Source organism: Saccoglossus kowalevskii, chromosome 3 (genome assembly GCF_978046115.1).
Source record: "Saccoglossus kowalevskii chromosome 3, keSacKowa6.1, whole genome shotgun sequence".
In the NCBI taxonomy this organism is placed as follows: Eukaryota; Metazoa; Hemichordata; class Enteropneusta; family Harrimaniidae; genus Saccoglossus; species Saccoglossus kowalevskii.
This window is the reverse complement of record NC_140643.1, coordinates 38,725,854-38,746,939: the sequence shown is the minus strand read 5'-3', so window position 1 is coordinate 38,746,939 and position 21,086 is coordinate 38,725,854. Positions and strand designations below refer to the sequence as shown.

The window sequence follows — 21,086 nt, the reverse complement described above, 5'->3', positions numbered from 1 at the left end:
TCAAATCGTTCACCAGCATTTTTGGCATGTTAGATGTACATCACATAGAATACTAGGATTAGGAGAACTTAATGTTTGTTGACCACCTGGAATCTGAGTTTTATAAATCTTGAAGGGCTCTCGGAAGATCCACCCGCTGCCTGGACCCGCAGTAAAATCTCCGATTAATATGGAGCCGCAACCATCAACATCGATATACCATGAGGTTTCTGCTGGCGACGTTGCGGCGTTACTCAGTTCCAAATAAAGATTACCAACGCCAAATTAGCAAAATTTAACCGGTAACCAAGACTCAGTCTATCCACGACAAGCAAGCAACATCACAAACGAGGTTGTAGTGTGCAGCTCACGAGTCAGCGACGACCGATTTCAACGAAAGTCATTCCGTCAGTGGAGTACCGCAGTTGCACGGCATGTTTGCCAATGCACAGATCTGTGGAGGAACTTTAAACTTCAACATCAACCGTGTATCGTAGTCGCCCAGTTTAAGTTCTGGTTCTGACGTGGTCCCAACTAAAGGGCGACAGTCCACAGTCACTTGGGGGCTGAAAATCAATAAATACTAATTTTCAATAAAAATCATTGGCTATACGTATATAAATAAACAAGTTGTGAAACACGGCACCGAGTAAATCGACACCCTGTCGGTTTCAAATGTCGATTTCTTACCTTAAAATGCGAAACAAAATTTTTAGAGGGGATCAGATGTTACATTAATAACTATTGTTCATAATCGCTAACTTGGTTTTATTCAAAACTGCACAAATCCCGCGTTTTCTGATGATATCCGACGATTTCATGAACGAAAATGGCCAGCAGCCAGAATCAAGGGGGATTCGCATAGAGTTCTGGGTAAATCAAGGAAATACTCGCTGTTACGGCACGCCTGATAGGCTGAAAATGAGTATGCGCACTTATCCCCGTTCTTTTTTGTCTATATACAGTCACTTGACAATAACACCCTATCTTCATAGTATTTTGGTGTCTGACACGTTACACATTGTATGGACACTGCACCAGAATGTTTCCTGAAGACAAGCGTAGCGACTTTGGGAAGAGGGGAAGGATTGAGAATGTGTTTCGGTGTGTACTCGGTGTTTCGATGATTTGCTTATTATTCTGTATGGTATTCATCCCATATTTGGTTTTCAAGAATGGACAACTGGAAGACAGGCTAGAGGAAATGCAGAAGACACTGGACGGTTTGAAACTAGACATGTCAACTTTGCAGGTAAGACTGTTAAATCGTCATCTAAAATCTACACATTAAAGTAGTTTGTTTCCGCCCAAGGACATGGTAGAGGTATGTATGGGGGTCTAAAAACTAACTCTGCGACGCGATTATGCGACTCGCCGAATGTCGATTATTGCGCTCTGCGACAGGATCGCAGTGTCACTCTGCGAAGAGCACGATTCCCATTGGTTGGTCGAAAAGCGTGAATCTCAATGGTCGATCGATGTAAGGGTACACACCATGCCTTATAGAAATGTTCAGTTTTAAATGGTTATTTCGCCGACTGCTCGCGAACTACGGTAAACAAGTATTTACCGACGACATGCCGCACGGTTCGGTAATCAGCAAGTATTTAACATAGATTTATTAACATGTATAACATCCCCCGGAGGGGATGAGAGGGGTTACAAAACACATGCACGTTGGTGTTGGGTGCCTTATTACGGTGTAACATCAGGGAGCTGGTAACATTAAAGGGGGAACCGCTCAATCCCATGGATTGCACCAAAGAATCATGGGACACTATTGTTTATGTTGTTTACAATGTTAATCTATCTTTTGTTATCCATTGTTATTTTAATCCAGAAAGTAAATTTGTTGTAAAATTAATCTTAACTGGAAGGTGCCCCTTTAACGCCATCTTGAAGTTGTAAGGCTTCGTCCGCAACTATGCTCATTAGCATAGGCGGCAGCTTCAAAGCGAGTAGAGCGCGAAGTATGTTTCACACGATCCGGAGCACACGATGTTACTTTTTTTGTTGTCATTAGCAAGTATAATTTGTTATGACGATATTCATCACTTTGAATTCCAAAATAAAGCATGTAGCGGGTCAAACTGTTTCTAGGCAATCAATACTGTTTTATTAAGAATATTAAGAGAGAAAAAACGTAAAGCTGTGTGAATGGATTGAAACTACTGCTGAAGATGGAAAACTACTAGTAAAACGGCAGTGTCAACGGAAAATTAGATGAGTGCACGCTACTGCATAAACGGAAACGATGGTTTTGTTTATTTGGCCGATGTCGACGAGATTTCCTATACTCACTTCCTCGTCTGATCACCGGCACTCAACGGTCTCACCATGGATGTAGTTTCTTAGTACATCCATGGTCTCACGTATCGGTGTCGTCATCGGTTAAGTAGTTGAAACTCTCGCGTTGATGCGAATATTTCAGCCTAATCGTCCCTTTCGAACCACTCGCGAGGTTGGTCATAATATGACCTAGACGTGCTTGCTATCTGTTGCGATTCCGATGAAAAATTCTTAAAAAATAAATATAAATTGCATAAACGAAGGGTGAACGCGAAAGTCCTGTAATTTTGCATCGGAATTACAACAGGCTGCAGGTAAGTCTAAATTAGTAATATGACCCTGAGTTGCAGATTTTTCTTTGCCTACTCTGTCATTGGCGTCTTTGCTTTTTTTTTTATCGCCATTGCGTTAGTAAAATGATGTTATTAAAATAGAATATAGACTTAGAAAATGAAACTATTTCTCAGACGAAGTCTTGACTGTAACAATGCTGACAATGGACGCTAGATTAATATACATTGTTTGCGCCAGGAAGCTTGTCACCCGTTCTATCAGAATCGTCAACAACAGAGTATAACCGGTAGTATACATATACATGGTCTAAACATTGTGCAAATATTAACGAAACGGTAGTAGTGTTAGCGTTTGAGCACTACTGGTCTTTCCGAAATTTCGAAAAGCTGGGATGATGAATCAAGGTACAAAGTAACCGTTTTATCAATTATTGGAAAATCAAGAAAAAAATCAAAGAAAGCTTAGAAAGAACTCCCATGTGCTGAGAGTATTGGAGACACATTAAATATAATTCGAAATTACTTAGCTGAAAACTAATTATGCAAATCAGAAAATTAATATGAACATATTTGAGTGTAAAACTAATGAGGTCTGCGCAATGTAACAGAAAATCTATGTTTCCAAGTTTAATTGAAATGTGATTAGAACCAAAAAATTATGAATTATTATGCTTATTAGGGAATTAATATGAACAGATTTTTACCCCAAACTAATTAGGTTTGTACATTGTCCTAGAGCATCTTTGTACTAAGTTTCATTGAAATGGAATAATTAGTACTTTAGATATCAGTGTGAAAGCTTAAAATTGGTTAATTATGCAAATTAGGTAATTAATATGTACAGGTTTTAACCCACAATTATCCAGGTCTGTCTATTGTCCTACAGCATCCATGTACATTCATTGATATGTGATGTTTAGTACCCGAGATATCAGTGTGAAAGTTGGTTAATTATGCAAATTAGGTGATTAATATGCACAAATATTTACCAGAAACTCATTGGGTCTGCATAATTCTAGATTCATTGAAATGTGATGATTAGTACTTTAGATATCAGTAGAAAAGCTGAAAATTAATTATGCAAATTATTTATTAATATGCACAATTATTTGCCCTAAAACTAATCAGGTCTTTGCATAGTCCTAAAGGATCTATGTACCAAGTTTCATTGAAATGCGATGATTAGTACTTGAGATACCCGTGGAAAAGCTGAAAATTAACTAATTATGCAAATTAGGTGATTAATATGCACAAATATTTATCAGAAACAATCAATCTCTGCATAGTCCTCGAGTATGTAAGTACCAAGTTTCATTGAAATGTAATGCTCACTACTTATATCAAATGCTGAAAATTAATTAATTATGCAAATTAGGTAATTAATATGTACTGATATTACCATAAAAACTATCAGGTCTGTGCAGTGTCATATGACATCTATGTACCAATTTTCATTGAAATGTGATGATTAGTACTTATATCAAATGCTGAAAATTAATTAATTATGCAAATTAGGTAATTAATATGTACTGATATTACCATAAAACTATCAGGTCTGTGCAGTGTCATATGACATCTATGTACCAAGTTTCATTGAAATGTGATGATTATTACTTGAGATATCAGTGGAAAAACCGAAAATTGACTAATCATTATGCAAATTAGGTGATTAATATGCACAAATATTTATCGGAAACAATCAATCTCTGCATAGTCCTTGAGTATGTAAGTACCAAGTTTCATTGAAATGTAATGCTCACTACTTATATCAAATGCTGAAAATTAATTAATTAATTATGCAAATTAGGTAATTAATATGTACTGATATTACCATAAAAACTATCAGGTCTGTGCAGTGTCATATGACATCTATGTACCAAGTTTCATTGAAATGTGATGATTAGTACTTATATCAAATGCTGAAAATTAATTATGCAAATTAGGTAATTAATATGTACTGATATTACCATAAAAACTATCAGGTCTGTACAGTGTCATATGACAAGTTTCATTGAAATGTGATGATTAGTACTTGAGATATCAGTGGAAAAACCAAAAATTGACTAATCATTATGCAAATTAGGTAATTAGTATCCACGGATTATTACAAAAAACTAATCAAAACCTAGCATTAGTTCAGAGCATGTATGTACAAAGTTTCATCAAAATCCAATGAGTGGTTGTTTAGATATCAGTGGAACAATCATGGAACAGCTAAAAATCAGCTAATTATCATGCAAATTAGGTAATTAATATGCACGGATTTTTACCAAAAACTAATCAAATCTGCGCACATGTTCAGAGCATCTATGTACCAAGTTTCATCAAAATCCAATGAGTGGTTCTTTAGATATCAGTGGAACAGTCATAGAACAGCTAAAAATTAGCTAATTATCATGCAAATTAGGTAATTAACGAGCATGGATTTTTACCAAAACCTAATCAAATCTGCGCATTGGCCCAGAGCATCTATGCACCAAGTTTCATCAAAAACCGATGTATGGTTCTTGAGATAGCAGTGGAACAGTCGGACACACATACACACATACACACACACATACACACACACATACAGACACACTAACTGCAAAGACTCCCATTTTGTGCTTCGCACATGGGAGTCAATGAAGAATTTCCCTTCCCGCTACATTAAGATCAATATGGACCACCGAAATTTGGCGTTGATTTAAAAAAATAAACCATAATTTTCAGTAATACTGACTTCAAAAATTATGATACAAAAATAATTACATTCATACCACAAACCAACGCCGTTTTTGTTTACTTTTCACAACTGTTACAAAGTATTTCATTTCTGGTGGTTAAAATACCAGCTGATCGATCGTAGACCACAAGTCTCGAGTCCGTTTATGATCTAAACGAAGGCAGACGATTGCAAACAACTGCTGTCATGGCAAACGTTGCACGTCGTGAATGATTTTTGTTTTCACTGCATGCAAATTATTTTCCTTGATGCACTCAACAAAGTCAAAGCAGACGTACGACATTCGTTGCAGAACGTGTGAAAAGTACTTCGCGTTCCACTCGCTTTGAAGCTGCCGACTATGCTAATGAGCATAGTCGTCGGGACGAAGCCTTACAACTCCAAGATGGCGATAACGTAACACGGTATTAAATAGGCAGTCAAAACCAACGTGCACGTTACACTATTTAATTTTTCTAGCTAGCGGTGTGATGTGTCTAAAAACCGTAAACCATGTGTCATTTATTTGGTCCCACAATTTGTCTTCTATGTGCTTGCCGATCACCAAACAGTGCGGCATGTCGCCGGTACATAGTGTTCACACACTTTTTTACCGTACCTTTTTTACCATCTAAAACTTAATTTTTATAAGGCCTGCGGTGAACATCGACCATTGGGATTCGAGCTGTTCGACCAACCAACCAATAGGAATCGTGCTCTTCGCAGAGTGACACTGCGATCCTGTCGCAGAGTGCAATAATCGACATTCGGCGAGTCGCACAATCGCGTCGCAGAGTTAGTTTTTAGACCCCCATACATACCTCTACCATGTCCTTGGGCGGAAACTACTTTAAACTACCATACATACACCGATTTTTTTAACCTATTGGCTTGATGCATTGTTTTTACCTGACATACTGTGACGTACGTACTTATTCTACCAAAAGAACCAGAAAGAATGTACTAGAATCTTTATTACGCCGGTCACGGGGGGGGGGGGGGGTCACACTATACACGGCGAATCTAGGATTCTGGAATAGGGTGGCCGATAAGTTGGCCGAATGCCAAGTTCGCGAGCGCCGATGGCGCGAAGCCCTGTTGGTTGTTAAAAATAGGGGGCGCCCCCCTAAATCCGCCCATGCTATATGCCGTTACTACCCCATGTGCGATCCAAATTTAGCGGAAAAGGGGGTGCTTTTCACCTTCTAAAGTGGGGCCGCTCGGGAGGCAAATAGACCCCCTTTAAAATGCTAAATTTTACGATAGGCCCCCTGGAATAAACTCAACAACCACTCCCATACACCGCAATAGACCCTGAATTGGCGGACCAATAGCCTCGACCAGGGACGTTTGGGACGTCCGCCCGAACTTTCCCACCGGGACTTTCCCGTCACTTCCGACACGAGCATACGGAAAGTCATCCCCCAGAGTCATCCACACAGCTAACATAAGTAGCTTGTTTGAGTTGATCACACTCCACTTGAGTGCAAAAAACGGCAGAGAATGCTCGCAAGGGAGGTAGGACGTTCTCAATATATGCCTGCAATAAGGGGTGTTTTTTCTTCAATAATAATAATAATAATTATATTTATTAGACGCATAAAATCCTTAGGAAAGGATAAAAAGGGTCTTAAATTTAAAAACTATAATCTAAAAAGAAAAAAAAGATCAATTCTTGCATCTTTATTACGTCGGTGCCTTAGTGTTGCTGTATTAACTACATCTAGCCAATAACGCTGATTGAGAAATAACGCACTTGTAACTCATTTGTAACTCACTGAAGTTTCTTTCGCAGTTCTTTCTTGGCAGACAATTTTTATTTGATGGACGTCACAGGATTTCGAAACACCTGACAATACTTCATGGATACGATGGGGTCCATATATCTTTCTTTTCCTGATTTGACTATGTAGTGTAGTATGGTGTACGTGCCAGTTGTTTTGTGTTGTTCTTGCAGAGTGCAATATTCAATGTATTGTTTACTATAGTAGTAATGTATAAACATTATTAACCGGTCACAATTTGATTCACGTTTACCGTATTATTAAAGTGCTGACAGTTTTGTCTGTATGCCAAATCTCACAATTAAATCCTACTAGGCTAGACTAGAAGACTGAATGCTTGTTTACGAGTTGGGTTTACTACTGTAACAACAGTTGCACTGTAATCCACAAAACTGTAAATCTTTGGAGCACGTTCACTGTTTTAATTGAAAGCACACTGTTGAAATTGAAAACATCTGTATTATATTATGAAATACCTGAGCATTCTCACATGTTATTTAAACATCTTTCTCGAAAACTGAAAATGTTAAACACTTCAGGAAACAAATCACCAACGATGTTTCAACCCAAAACATCAGACTATAAATGTTTCGCAAAGTGTTAAATGTATGAAACACGTTTGTGTTCATCAGAGTAACTAAACACTTTTCTTCCAAACTATTATATTTTAACATACATGCAATATGTCAACCCACAACAACCGATTATACATGTTTTATAAGTGTTTATGTATACGACATGTCCATAAGTTCATAAAAACAACTAAAACACTTTTCTTCCAAACTGTTATACTTTGAAGCACTTCAGGAAACAAAGACACATGCAATGTTTCAACCTAAAACAGCCGAATATACAAGTTTTTTAATTATTTTTGTACAGGGCACCTTCGTGTGTAGTGTACAGTATGTACTTTACAAATGTGTGTCTGGTAAAAGCACTTTTTGTGATAATAAGCATATTTCAATGCATATTCCTGGTGGAAACAATTCTCAAAATGTGTGTCTAGTAAAGGCACTTTTTGAAGTTTTTTGATAATAAACATAAAAATTATGTCAATATATATTCCTGGTGGAAACTCTTCTCAAAATGTGTGTCTATTAAAAGCACTTTTTGGAGTTTTGTGATGAAAAGCATATTTCAATACATATTCCTGGTGGAAACACTACTCAAAATGTGTGTCTAGTAAAAGCACTTTTAACAATGTTGTTATAAACACTTTTCAATACGTGTTTTTGGTGGAAATACAATAAATTAATAAACATTGTGGGTTGATTAGAAACCTGTAAATACTGAAAGTATCTATCATACTCTAATGTATGAAAAGTATTTTGGTCTAGTAATTAAATATGTATCAGCTAACTGCCGGTGTGACCTTTGTGTATATATGTTATACAAACTGTGAGTTGAACATAACAGATGGCTACTGCTAATATACAGTGTTAGGGGTCACATGCGGATTATGTTACTTTACGATAATCCTCTTGTTACATTACGAAAATTCCTAAACTTAATCTTTGACTTTGTAACCAGGTAACGTGAGTTGTACAGACAAATTGTGTGCTAAGTTTGAAGTTCCTAGATATTTCCCTCTTGTAGCTCACAGGCTCCTGATACCTTCCAACAATTCTTTTAAATGTCCTGGCAAGATGCTCTCTAGAGAAGCCTAATAGTGTCACAGTGTAAGGCCTGCTTATCGCTAATGAGAGGGCACCCGCAGAACTCACACTGGACAGGGGGTTCTTTCACTGCTAGTTTGGGGTAGACAAGACAATAGTACTGGAAATGAAATACAACATATCGAGTTAAAGCTCTTGGATTTAATACCTCTAAAAATAATTACATGAAATAAAGCACAGAAAAATACAATGAATAAAGTCACTAAAATAGGGGATTGCTTAGGGAAGTGTGCACTGGTGATAACTCACAGTTCCAGGATGTAATAATGGTCGACAGTCAATGGCTTCTGCAACACAACTATGCAGAAATACAGGAGTCTTGCTTGCAGAGGAACACTGTTATTCTGGTGACACATTTGTATGTCATCCGTGTCAATTCCTCCCGAATTCACCTGTTTTATGCAAATAACTTGTCAAGTCTGTCATGCTTGCTTTCAATATTTAATTATCTTATTGAAGGGAAAACTAGGATTATGTAGCGATTTTGCGTGAATATTAGTCGCGCTTGCTGCAAATTTCGCCAGCGAGCTTGGCTAAGCGCGTTGAAACACTGGATCACATACTGCATTTGTGCATTCTGGAGGACTGTGGGCCAGCCTTACCTTCGAGTCAGTCTGCGCATGCGAGTTCTAGTGGTAATGTACTAAAATCACAAATAGAAGCGATGCACCAGACCATTCTTACGTGAATTGGAAAGAGCAGTCCGAATGGCTTGATCCCAGGCTAGCGTAATTCGAGTGTCGTGGAATTTGTCGCGCCGGATGGCACCGCAGTGTTTGAGGTATTTTGTGTGTTTTGACAGATCTCTAAATATTATTCATAGTTTAATTCCTATAAGTCCACTTCGTGCTCGGGTAGCTTGTGGCGTACATCTGTACACGCAAAGGGTGACGCCGGCTGTGTTTGTAAAAGGTAATCCCATGTCTTGCTGAAGCTGCTGAAATTAGGTTTATAAAACCATAAAAGTAAAAAAAAGGAGTTTACCCTGGGTGAGTGCTCCACACTCAATGGGAAGGCCAATTCCACTGGATTCATTCACTAACGAATGCGTAATTGACTGGACTCATAGCCTTGGTTGGCAGCTAGTCTAGGAGAAGGAAAAACTCTATATATATACATTATTACTAATGCATTGCAATACAACTAATTAAAATACAAGAAATTGCAATATAAAATATAACGTCTATAACACTTCTCGAGGGCGTATTTCACGGTCGGTGTTATTTACGAAAATATTTGTTTATAATTTTATAAATTGGCTTGGCAATTCCTACCCCAATTAGATATAATGTGTACATATTTTAATAAATAAAATTAAAGATACACTAACATGCTAGAATGATGTGTAACTTCATATGGGAATCCTGATAAAGTTCACAGCTGGCGATTTAGCAATACCCGTATCAGGGATAGTCAACTAGACCGAATAAATATTTCAAACTCTGTGGAGAAGCTGTTTTCTAAGGAAGCGATATTTGCGGTAGGGGGTGGTGTCAGATTATAGAGTATATGTGTGAAGTGTGGTATGTGTACATGTCGTTTGAAAACACAAAATACTGCCATTACAATCTCAATGAGCCATCCCATGCATATTTTATGAATGTGTACCCCAACAACGATGGAAATGCAGTTTTAACGATCCGAAGACAGCGAGCTATGATGGTCACTAAAACTTTGTTGGGGCGAGCATTTGTAGAATATAAATATACTGAATATCTCTTAAAACATAAATTGTAGCACTTAATCATGGTTCCTCTCAGGGCACCGATTTAGATCTGAATGCACATGCATGTAATCATATACGAACACACATTTCGAGAAAGGAAGAGAAGTGATTGAATTTTATTGAGTTTTATCATGGACGCCTTTTGTACCTTCATGGTTTTATAAATCTAATTTCAGCAGCTTCAGTCTGACAAAGGGTCACCTTTTACAAACACAGCCGGCGTAACCCTTTGCGCTCTATGGTGTACAGATGTGCGCCACAAGCTACCTGAGCACGCAGCGGACTGCTTGAGTATTGGTTTACGTCATCCCAATTGTCTTTCAAGAAATAAACTATAAATAATATTTAGAGATACTGTCAAAATACCAAAGTGACTGAACAAAAGTACGCGGGGTCAGGCCGGTGTTTATTGAAAGTCGCCTTCCCCCTTGAATGGTGCATGAAAAGTTGTGACCCTCCCCTTTTTAAGTGTAAGGATAGTACATGTATTAAAACTATATATACATACTAATTGATGTTCTACTACACAACTTAGAACTTTTCTACTTCAATCAGTTAGCCCAGGTCTCATCGAGAAGAGAACAATGTATGATACTGTGTATGTGCCACATTAGGGTGACATATACACAATTTTACTGGCACCTTTGTGAGTGTTGTGTGTTGAATCGTGTACATTCTTGTTATATGCTGACGACTTGCTATTGTTTTCTACAGCCCAAGAGGGGTTACAAAAGTGCATTGATGCAGTCCAAAATTACTGTAACAATTGGTAATTAAAAGTAAACATTAACAAAAGCAAAATCATTATTTTTAACAGTTTTATTTGGACGTCACAAAATTACAGTCTCTTAATTATTATAATTACCTTGGCATTGTTTTTCAAACAAATGGAAAGTTTCATAATGCTATGTCTAGGCTACGAGACAAAGCACAGAAAGCACTGTTTAAGATGTACCAAATGCTTTGGATCAGTGAGGAATGTTATTCTGTTAGTCTGGCTAAAAAACTATTTAACTCTATTATCAAACCCACAGCTTATATGGGGCTAATAACAATAAATGTACAGTCGAAAATTGTAATTTTTAAACAAAACTTTTCTCAGATAAATTAATTCCAGAAAAATATCAGGGGGAAAATCTGCTCTGAGGGGTTCTCCACACGTGTCAGGGGGAAATCTCGTCTCGTCTCTCTATCGCGTCCCCTTGAGGTGCGGGATCGGGAATGTCGCTTTAACTTTACAGTCAAATAAGACACACACAACGAAATATGTTTCAGCTCTCGTCTTAGTCGGTCAATCGAGCACTCTATAAGACACAGTGCCCTGGGGAAAAAATCCCCAGGACTATTGCAAGGCTGGCCCAAGACTCTCTTAGACTGCGTCAAGGCTCGCCCCAAGGCTCTCCAGGACTGGACTCGACTGCGTCTATCGTGCTGTGTTCCCCAAGACCAACTCAAAACTCTCTTTATTCACTTTCAAAACTCTAACCAATTACAAAACAGTAAAAAAACTCTAGGGCGTAACCTTCAATCATAAAGCCAATCACACTAAGTACTGAATACGTCATATCTTTTGATTAATCGTTCACTACATTAATAACTATGAATACCAACTGTCAGAATGAGTAGTCTGAATAGCGGCGGTTATCTGGTAATTAGTTCCAAATCACTGAGCCAAGTTCCATCCGAAACTTCAAATAGGCCTAAACGATGACAGACATAACACAGCAATTCAGCTAATAATCAACTAATTAAGTCGGTCAACAGATACGCAAAAACAAATTCATGACACATCCCTTCACCCAAACTGAGATTGTACCTCCTGGAATTACACGTTCATAAATCAAAGATACCGTCAGCCACTCATCATCATAGGGTTAAATACAATACTAAGAAAAGGTATAAATCAAAAGAGTAAAACACTAATTAATTAAGTACAATGATTATAAAGTCTAAAAACAATGGTTATAAAGTCACAAATATCAACGGTTATAAATCAAAAACAAGGGAAAGGCTACCAATCGACTCACTTTCTCAAACAGTTTCGCTGAGGTAACCCTTCGCTGCACTGTCTCTGTTACTAAGGTTACAATCTCTATATCAAAAGGTCAAAAAAACTAAGGCGTGGTGGTGTAACCAAGCGATCAGCCAATCGCTGCAGTCGACAGCATGATCACGTGATTACCAGGGATGCGTCTCTCGGTTAAAGCATTGCAAAGCGGTAACTAGTAAACAATGAATAAAAAGCTATTAATCAAACTCCTGTCATATACGCTTATAAACTTCAACTGAACTCAAAAGTCGTTAATCTAAACAAAAGTCATACAGCGTGGAAACGGAATGCAAAGACAAAGCCGCTATCATAACACATTACTCCTCTGGCAAAAAGACAGGGAAAAGCAAAACGATAGAAACTACTGAGTCACATATAAACCTGTCAATCATGAACAAAAGCTTGCGATATCCAACAATACGTATATAGGCGCACCAAACTCTCATCCCAAAAAGACATTAAAAAACGTTACAAAAGTGCTATCAACTCAAAAAGCGTAAGAAGTATTCCGGAACAACACATAAACAACAACTCTTAAAACGTCGATATCTCTGTACATCGACAAATCTCAAGACTCTGAAAAACTCATTGGGGCATTACTTTCCCCATCATAATCCGTACTCATAAACTCATTAAAACACCATAAAACTTCACAAAACTCAAAACACTGTGTTGTAAATACTTGTCCACTGAGGCGCGCTTAAATCGTTATAAAGGACCTCGAACGTCACTAAATATCAGTTCAAAACACAAATCTGTGCGCTTACATAACATACAATTCAACACCACAAAAAAAAAAACGGTAAGAAAAAACGATAGGAAAAGCAAGCAATACATTACATTACTGAACAATAGGGTTGGGATTGTGAAAAGAGTTCAACGTCCTTGGGTTACACAGTGTCCGTTACAGTGTCCAACGAGCGGTTCTCTAAGCAATACACAGATAGCTAAAGTTCTAATTAAAGTCGATAAGCGTCTCCTCTCTTGTCGCGTTAGTACAGGTCGTTCTTTGTCATCTTCTTGTCTTTAATGTCGCTCAATTCTTAATTATACAGTCCTATACGATACTCGTCCTTCGTAAGGGGTTCTGAAATCTTCATCTCTTCAGCATTGTACATCGGTGTCGTTCGGGTAAAGCCGTTAGTCGTCAAGCGCGGTTTCTGAGTCGTCTCTGCCATGGAGCTAGTTAGTTCGGTTCACAAGAAAGACACACCTTCGCCATTTCACTTTTCTTCACAGGATGTCAATGTGTGTTAAACACTTGCCCGGGTTCATCCAAAACGTATCAGGGGGAAAATCTGCTCTGAGGGGTTCTCCACACGTGTCAGGGGGAAATCTCGTCTCGTCTCTCTATCGCGTCCCCTTGAGGTGCGGGATCGGGAAAGTCGCTTTAACTTTACAGTCAAATAAGACACACACAATGAAATACGTTTCAGCTCTCGTCTTAGTCGGTCAATCGAGCACTCTATAAGACACAGTGCCCTGGGGAAAAAATCCCCAGGACTATCGTAAGGCTGGCCCAAGACTCTCTTAGACTGCGTCAAGGCTCGCCCCAAGGCTCTCCAGGACTGGACTCGACTGCGTCTATCGTGCTGTGTTCCCCAAGACCAACTCAAAACTCTCTTTATTCACTTTCAAAACTCTAACCAATTACAAAACAGTAAAAAGACTCTAGGGCGTAACCTTCAATCATAAAGCCAATCACACTAAGTACTGAATACGTCATATCTTTTGATTAATCGTTCACTACATTAATAACTATGAATACCAACTGTCAGAATAAGTAGTCTGAATAGCGGCGGTTATCTGGTAATTAGTTCCAAATCACTGAGCCAAGTTCCGTCCAAAACATCAAATAGGCCTAAACGATGACAGACATAACACAGCAATTCAGCTAATAATCAACTAATTAAGTCGGTCAACAGATACGCAAAAACAAGTTCATGACAAAAACTTCACATGAAATTCTGTAAGAGTTCTTGGTGTGCACAGGAAAGCATCTAATGGCCCATGTAGATGTGAATTGGGTCAATATCCACTTATATTGAATATCTGTGTTTCAATTATGAAATATTATCAAAGACTAGTATGTAAAAACAAAACAATTCTATCATTGATGCAGCCTATGAAGAATCCTAAACTTTTGTGCATGACCCATGGCTTAACAAAAATTACTAGTGATAACAGATCTAACTAATTCAGACCCACATCCAAATTCTTGTGATATTAAGAGAAGCTCAAATGTTTGTACCGTATGAAGTGGAAAAACAATTTGTTGAACAATTGTAAGCTTGACTTTTACAGGTGTTCTAAAGAAAATTTTGAATTTGAACATTATTCAGAAAAAAAATTAAAAAAAAAACATAGAATAGCTTATACAAAATTTTGAACTTCTACACACTATTTTCCCATTGAATCCGGTAGACATAAAGGCATTTTGAAGGAAAACAGGCTATGTAATTTTCATGAATTCAATGAACATTACATTTTATATTGTAATAACTGTCAAATCAAAGAACAAAGATCTAGATTCTTTGCAGCTTTATACATCTATGTCCCAAAGCTGGAAGATTTTAGCATGGATGAATTATTTCCTATTATTGTTTCAAGTAATGATTTTTTTATTCTTAGCATTTTTTTTCTATATTCTTGATATGTTTTAGTACTGTAAGTTTTTGTTGCCCAGAATGTTTTGTTTTGTTATTGTTATTTTTGGACTTTACTCAAGACTTCATTGATACGTTCTAAATAAAAAATTCTATCTATCTATCTACTATAAAACCTACACTAAAAAGATAAAAATCAAAGAAAGCTTAGAAAGAACTCCCGTGTGCTGAGAGTATTGAAGACACATTAAAAATTAATTCAAAATTACTTGTACATGAGATATTGATAGAAAAGCTGAAAACTAATTATGTACATCAGGTAACTAATATGAACAGAACAGAACAGAACAAAAAAATTATGAATTATTATGCTAATTAGAGAATTAATATGAACAAATTTTAACCCAAAATTAATCAGGCCTGTCTATTGTCCTAGAGCATTTATGTACCAAATTTTATTCAAATGTGATGATCAGTAATTGAGATATCAGTGTTAATTAATTATGTTAATTAGGAGATTAATAAGCATAAATATTTACCAAAAACTAATTGGGTTTCTGCATAGTTCTCTTTAAAAGTTTCATTAAAATCCAATTTGTGGTTCTTTATATATGAGTGAAACATTATGCAAATTAGGTAATTAATATCCAATTAAAACTAATTAGGTCTCTGCATAATCCTAGAAGATCTATGTAGCAAGTCTCATTGAAATATGATGATTACTTATTGATATATCAAAAGCTGAAAATTAATTAATTATGCAAATTAGATAAATAATATGTACTCATATTACCCTAAAAACTATCAGGTTTGTGCAGTGTCCTATGACATCTATGTACCAAGTGTCATTGAAATGTGATGATTACTACTTGAAATATCAAAAGCTGAAAATTAATTAATTATGCAAATTAGCTAATTAATATATACTGATATTAGCCTAAAACTATCAGGTCTGTGCAGTGTCCTATGATGTCTATGTACCAAATTTCATTGAAATGTGATGATTACTACTTGAAATATCAGAAGCTGAAAATTAATTAATTATGCAAATTAGGTAATTAATATGTACTCGTATTACCTTAAAAACTATCAGGTCTGTGCAGTGTCATATGACATCTATGTACCAAGTGTCATTGAAATGTGATGATTACTACTTGAAATATCAAAAGCTGAAAATTAATTAATTATGCAAATTAGGTAATTAATATGTACTCATATTACCCTAAAAACTATCAGGTCTGTGCAGTGTTCTATGACATCTATGTACCACATTTCATTGAAATGTGATGATTACTACTTGAAATATCAAAAGCTGAAATATAATTAATTATGCTAATTAATATGTACTCGTATTACCCTAAAAACTATCAGGTCTGTGCAGTGTCCTATGACATCTATGTACCAAGTGTCATTGAAATGTGATGATTAGTACTTGAAATATCAAAAGCTGAAAATTAATTAATTATGCAAATAAGGTAATTAATATGTACTCATATTACCCTAAAAACTATCAGGTCTGTGCAGTGTCCTATGACATCTATGTACCAAGTTTCATTGAAATGTGACAATTACTACTTGAAATATCAAAAGCTGAAAATTAATTAATTATGCTAATTAGGTAATTAATATCTACTGATATTACCCTAAAGACTTTCAGGTTTGTGCAGTGTCCTATGACATCTATGTACATGTACCAAGTTTTATTGAAATGTGATGATTAGTACTTGAGATATCAGTGGAAAAGCCGAAAATTGATTAATCATTATGCAAATTAGGTAATTAATATTGCACAGATTTTTACCCAAAACTAATCAAATCTGCGCATTAGTTTGGAGCATCTGTGTGCCAAGTTTCATCACAATCCAATGAGTGATTCTTTACATATCAGTGGAACAGTCATGAAACAGCCAAAAATCAGCTAATTATCATACAAATTAGGTAATTAATATGCAAGGATTTTTACCAAAACCTAATCAGTGGAACAGACGGACACACATACACACATACAGACAAACTAACTGCAAAGACTCCCTTTTTGCCAAAGCCAAATATACTGTGCATTGAAGAATGGGTGGGGAAGAAAGTTCTGCCTTGTAGCCAAACATTACAGAACCATAGGTAACTGATTGTACCTTTATTGTAGAAAGGTGCTAGCCACATCACTGCAATGTACTGCATTTGCATACTACATGTAATTGCTGAATGCGTAATATGCAATACAGTCAACCAGTCTGTGCCTAAAATCTCGACTACGTTTACTGTGGTGACATGAGGCTTGTACTGCTTGTACCTTCATTCCTCCCCTCAACACTTGCACAAAAATCAGTGACCCCCCTCCCAAAAAAAACAAAAAAAACACCGACCTACCCCCTCCTGTACTTCTGTCCAGTCCCTAACAAACTCAAACACTGCAGTGGCCATCCCGCGGCATAATCCAAGGCACTCTAGACAAACGAATTACGCTAGCCTGGGATCCAGCCCTTCAGAGCGTTATTCCCAATGCACTTAAGGATGGTCTGGTGTATCGCAACTTATTTGTACATACGTAGTCGGCTCAGAATTCGGTGTCATCACTGATTAACTGTCTCCGTGACTTCAGTACATTATCAATGAAACTCACATGTACTGACTGATTCGTAAGTAAGGCCCGCGCCCAGCCCCCAGGCCGATGCACTAGTTTCATGAATGCAGAATGAATGAACATAGATCGAGTGTTCCAAAGCGCTTATCCAAGCTCGCTGGCGAAACTTGCAGCAAGCGCGAATAATCGCTACAAAATCCTAGTTTTCTCTTCAATAAGATAGTCAACTTATTAAAAGCAAGCATGACAAACTATTTAAGTCATGTGCAGCCTATCATGCCTCTTGAAAAGTTCGGGAGGAAGGGACACGGGTGAAGGTAGAATTACGAATGTGTCAGCAGGGAGACACATGAATATATCTATCTATAAGACTAAGTTATCATTGTAGTATAATTTATTTTCTTTCATGATTTCACTCTATTGTCAATGTCAAAGTCGTAAAACAATATCAATAATGTGTTACAAACGTTTTCATTCAGCAACGCACACATGTTGATGTTTGCTTGCATCTCGTATAAATTCTACATAGAGTGCACATTTAATCAAGTGTTATACTCAATGTAGAAATGTCTTCACTTAAAATTTATAATATTCATTAGGTTAATATAGTAGTTCCAAGTTTTCGGAAATAGTTTAGTAAAAAAAATACGTAATATAATAACATTTTGCTTCAAATGATAAGAATGGTTTATGTTCAAGAACAGTAGACACAAGCAAGTGATACATAACAATACATTACTAGAAACGAGAAGATATGACATGTGTAGCACTCACACACAATCAAATGAGTTTACTTTAATATGCTTATTTATTAACTTGTTTTTATTATTTTCAGACAGACGTGAATGAACGCAGTAGAAAAGATGACACCAGAGAGCACCATCTGAGCAAACGTGACGTCACATGTGATCTCAGCTGGTTGGCTGAGCACTGTAAGTCATATAATTATATTAACATGAAGTCAGCACACTTTTTTGACAGTCCAAACAAAATTTCTGACTACGAGAAATTCATTGGTATAATGTTAGTGCAGAAGTGAATACAGTATGGTGAAAGTCGTACTAACATTACGTTTTTACTAAGTGAAATCATGTTTACTAAAAGTTATTTTTCTTACATGTATTGTTGAACGTGTAATTGGTAATTATGATAATTGTATTGATGTCCATGTGAAATCTTTCATGAATTATTCTTAATATATTTTCGAATTTTCTTGACAGAATCAGTTGTTTTCAAAAAATTTTACAAAAGAACGAAAAGATTTTAGATTGTCAAATACGGAAAGTCTCTGTCGTAGTGTTGTAAATATGTGACACTTCTTTTATATGTGGATGTCACGGTCGTATTCAACATAACTGAACATAATTAAATTTGTTGTTGTGTTTCTTTCTAGCTTCAATTTTGCGAGGACCCCCTGGACCACAAGGTCCCCCTGGAAACAATGGAATTCCTGGAATTCGTAAGTTATGTTTATTGTAATAGTTCCTGAGTTATCATCGTACAATTCCATTTTCATAAACAAAATTGTGAAAGACAATCAAATATATTTTGCTGGCTCAAGGTGTACATGAATCTGCATTATTAATATCACATATATAAATGTAAGTAGAGATTTAAATATATTACATTTTTTGGAATAGCTGGAACACCAGGTATTGGGTGTCCCAATTCAAGCAATGACAACGATATCGATGATAGGCCAGCAAGTGATGATGGTACATCAACCAACGTAAATGGAACAGCTGGATCTGTGTATGTGAGATGGGGAAGATCCACGTGTGAAGATACTGCTGAATTAGTTTATGAAGGTATGTATAATAGAAGTTTTACAGTTTAATAATGTTCAAGGCACGTATAGATACGTTTGTATGATTTTGCATGAATTCGAAAACAACCCTTATTCAAATTTGTCTGTAATCGAATGTCAGATATTTGCTACAAACGTCGTGTTCTATGTATTCTCAATAATAAGATTTAACCATAATTATTATATCCAAAATGAGTGAATAAATGTTTTACAATATGAAGTTCATTCTGCCCACTAGGTGTGATAGGAGGAGCATATTTCTCTCATATAGGTAGTGGTTCTAACTACCAATGTCTGCCATTGAATCCTATATATGACGACGTAGTAAGTGGTACAGACAAGTGGAGAGCTTTGATGTATGGTACAGAGTATCAGGTGAACTCGTTCAGCCCTTTGTCAGCTGTGTTCAATCATGATGCAGTGTGTGCAGTGTGCAGAGTCCGTTCTCGTGGTACCGTCTTAATGGTTCCTGCTCGTAATGAATGCCCCTCAACTGAGTGGACCAGAGAGTATTATGGCTATTTGATGTCCTCATACTATGACCATGCTTCAAACAAGGATTTTATCTGTGTAGACCGTAATCCTGAAGGAAGAGATGGTAGTAGTGCAAACGCAGATGGAGCGTCGTTGTATCCTGTAGAGGGTCGATGTGGATCACTTCCATGTGGTCCATATGTCAATGGCAATGAATTGACATGTGCCGTGTGTACCATATGATATCAATGAGTGTATTGGTCACGTGTGTAGTTGTTGCTAATATTATTCTATGCAGCTAATAGAAGATTTATACATTTACATTTATTGTATTCAGAAACTGACAGATTGCCCCATATAAGATTGTGTTTTCTGTGCTGTTCACCTTATTATGTAGTCGTCACAAATTCATCATAATGAAAACGAATTTACAGAATAAATCGGTATGTTACAGTTTCCATTTCTAAAAAAAAAACCATGATATTTGTATTTTTGTAACACCTCTTTGCAATATGTGGTTTATAGACATGTTTTCACTGCTTGTGATTGTTTACAGATCTTTACGGATTATTTCATTACCAATTATATATGTTAATTTTTAGCGTAACGCCATAATCTAACACATTTGAAATGATATCAAATAGATAATATAATTTGTTCTCGTTTCCTTATGATCAATAAAATCAGTATCATCTGACGTTATCAAATAATCACTAAATATTGTGAAACCATTTATTTTCACTGGCGTTTAAATCCACTGTGTTGATATTTTGAATTTTATTAAATGGGTGTCAACTTCACGAATTCACCAGTGAAACAATGCATTCTATTGTCATTTCATATGTCCATGTGAATTTAACTTAGAGGATTTTTATCAGCGATATTTCGACAAGGTGGATAATTAATTAATCATTGATGAGGTCGTTAATCACATGGACGCTTTGAAAAAGTACTTGGCCATGTTCAATGGTGATAGTGTGCATGACACATGATTGCTACGGCATATATCCAAATTCCATGTTCGTAGCAATGAGCTTAAGGTATAGATGCAGGGTCGTGGGCACTTGGCACTTATCCAAACAGTCTTGGCTATAGACTGTTAAAATTTTGTAGAATT

General features: G+C 36.6%; 1 protein-coding gene across 1 annotated transcript; it reads left to right on the top strand.

The window, feature by feature from the left end:
• The first annotated feature begins 932 nt into the window (after positions 1-932).
• LOC100374885 (uncharacterized) lies at positions 933-20,344 on the top strand. The gene is made up of 5 exons (XM_002737796.4): positions 933-1,231; positions 18,524-18,620; positions 19,082-19,147; positions 19,329-19,496; positions 19,734-20,344. Exons 1-5 carry the CDS (start codon positions 1,022-1,024, stop codon positions 20,210-20,212), a joined length of 1,020 nt encoding a protein of 339 aa, XP_002737842.1. The 5' UTR covers positions 933-1,021; the 3' UTR covers positions 20,213-20,344.
• Positions 20,345-21,086: the final 742 nt, after the last annotated feature.

Coding starts and splice junctions, on each gene's coding strand:
- LOC100374885 (XM_002737796.4), top strand. CDS start 1,022: ATGTTTCCTGAAGACAAGCGTAGCGACTTTGGGAAGAGGGGAAGGATT. Junction 19,148..19,328: donor CAATGGAATTCCTGGAATTC/GTAAGTTATGTT, acceptor TTTTTGGAATAG/CTGGAACACCAGGTATTGGG. Junction 19,497..19,733: donor TGCTGAATTAGTTTATGAAG/GTATGTATAATA, acceptor TCTGCCCACTAG/GTGTGATAGGAGGAGCATAT.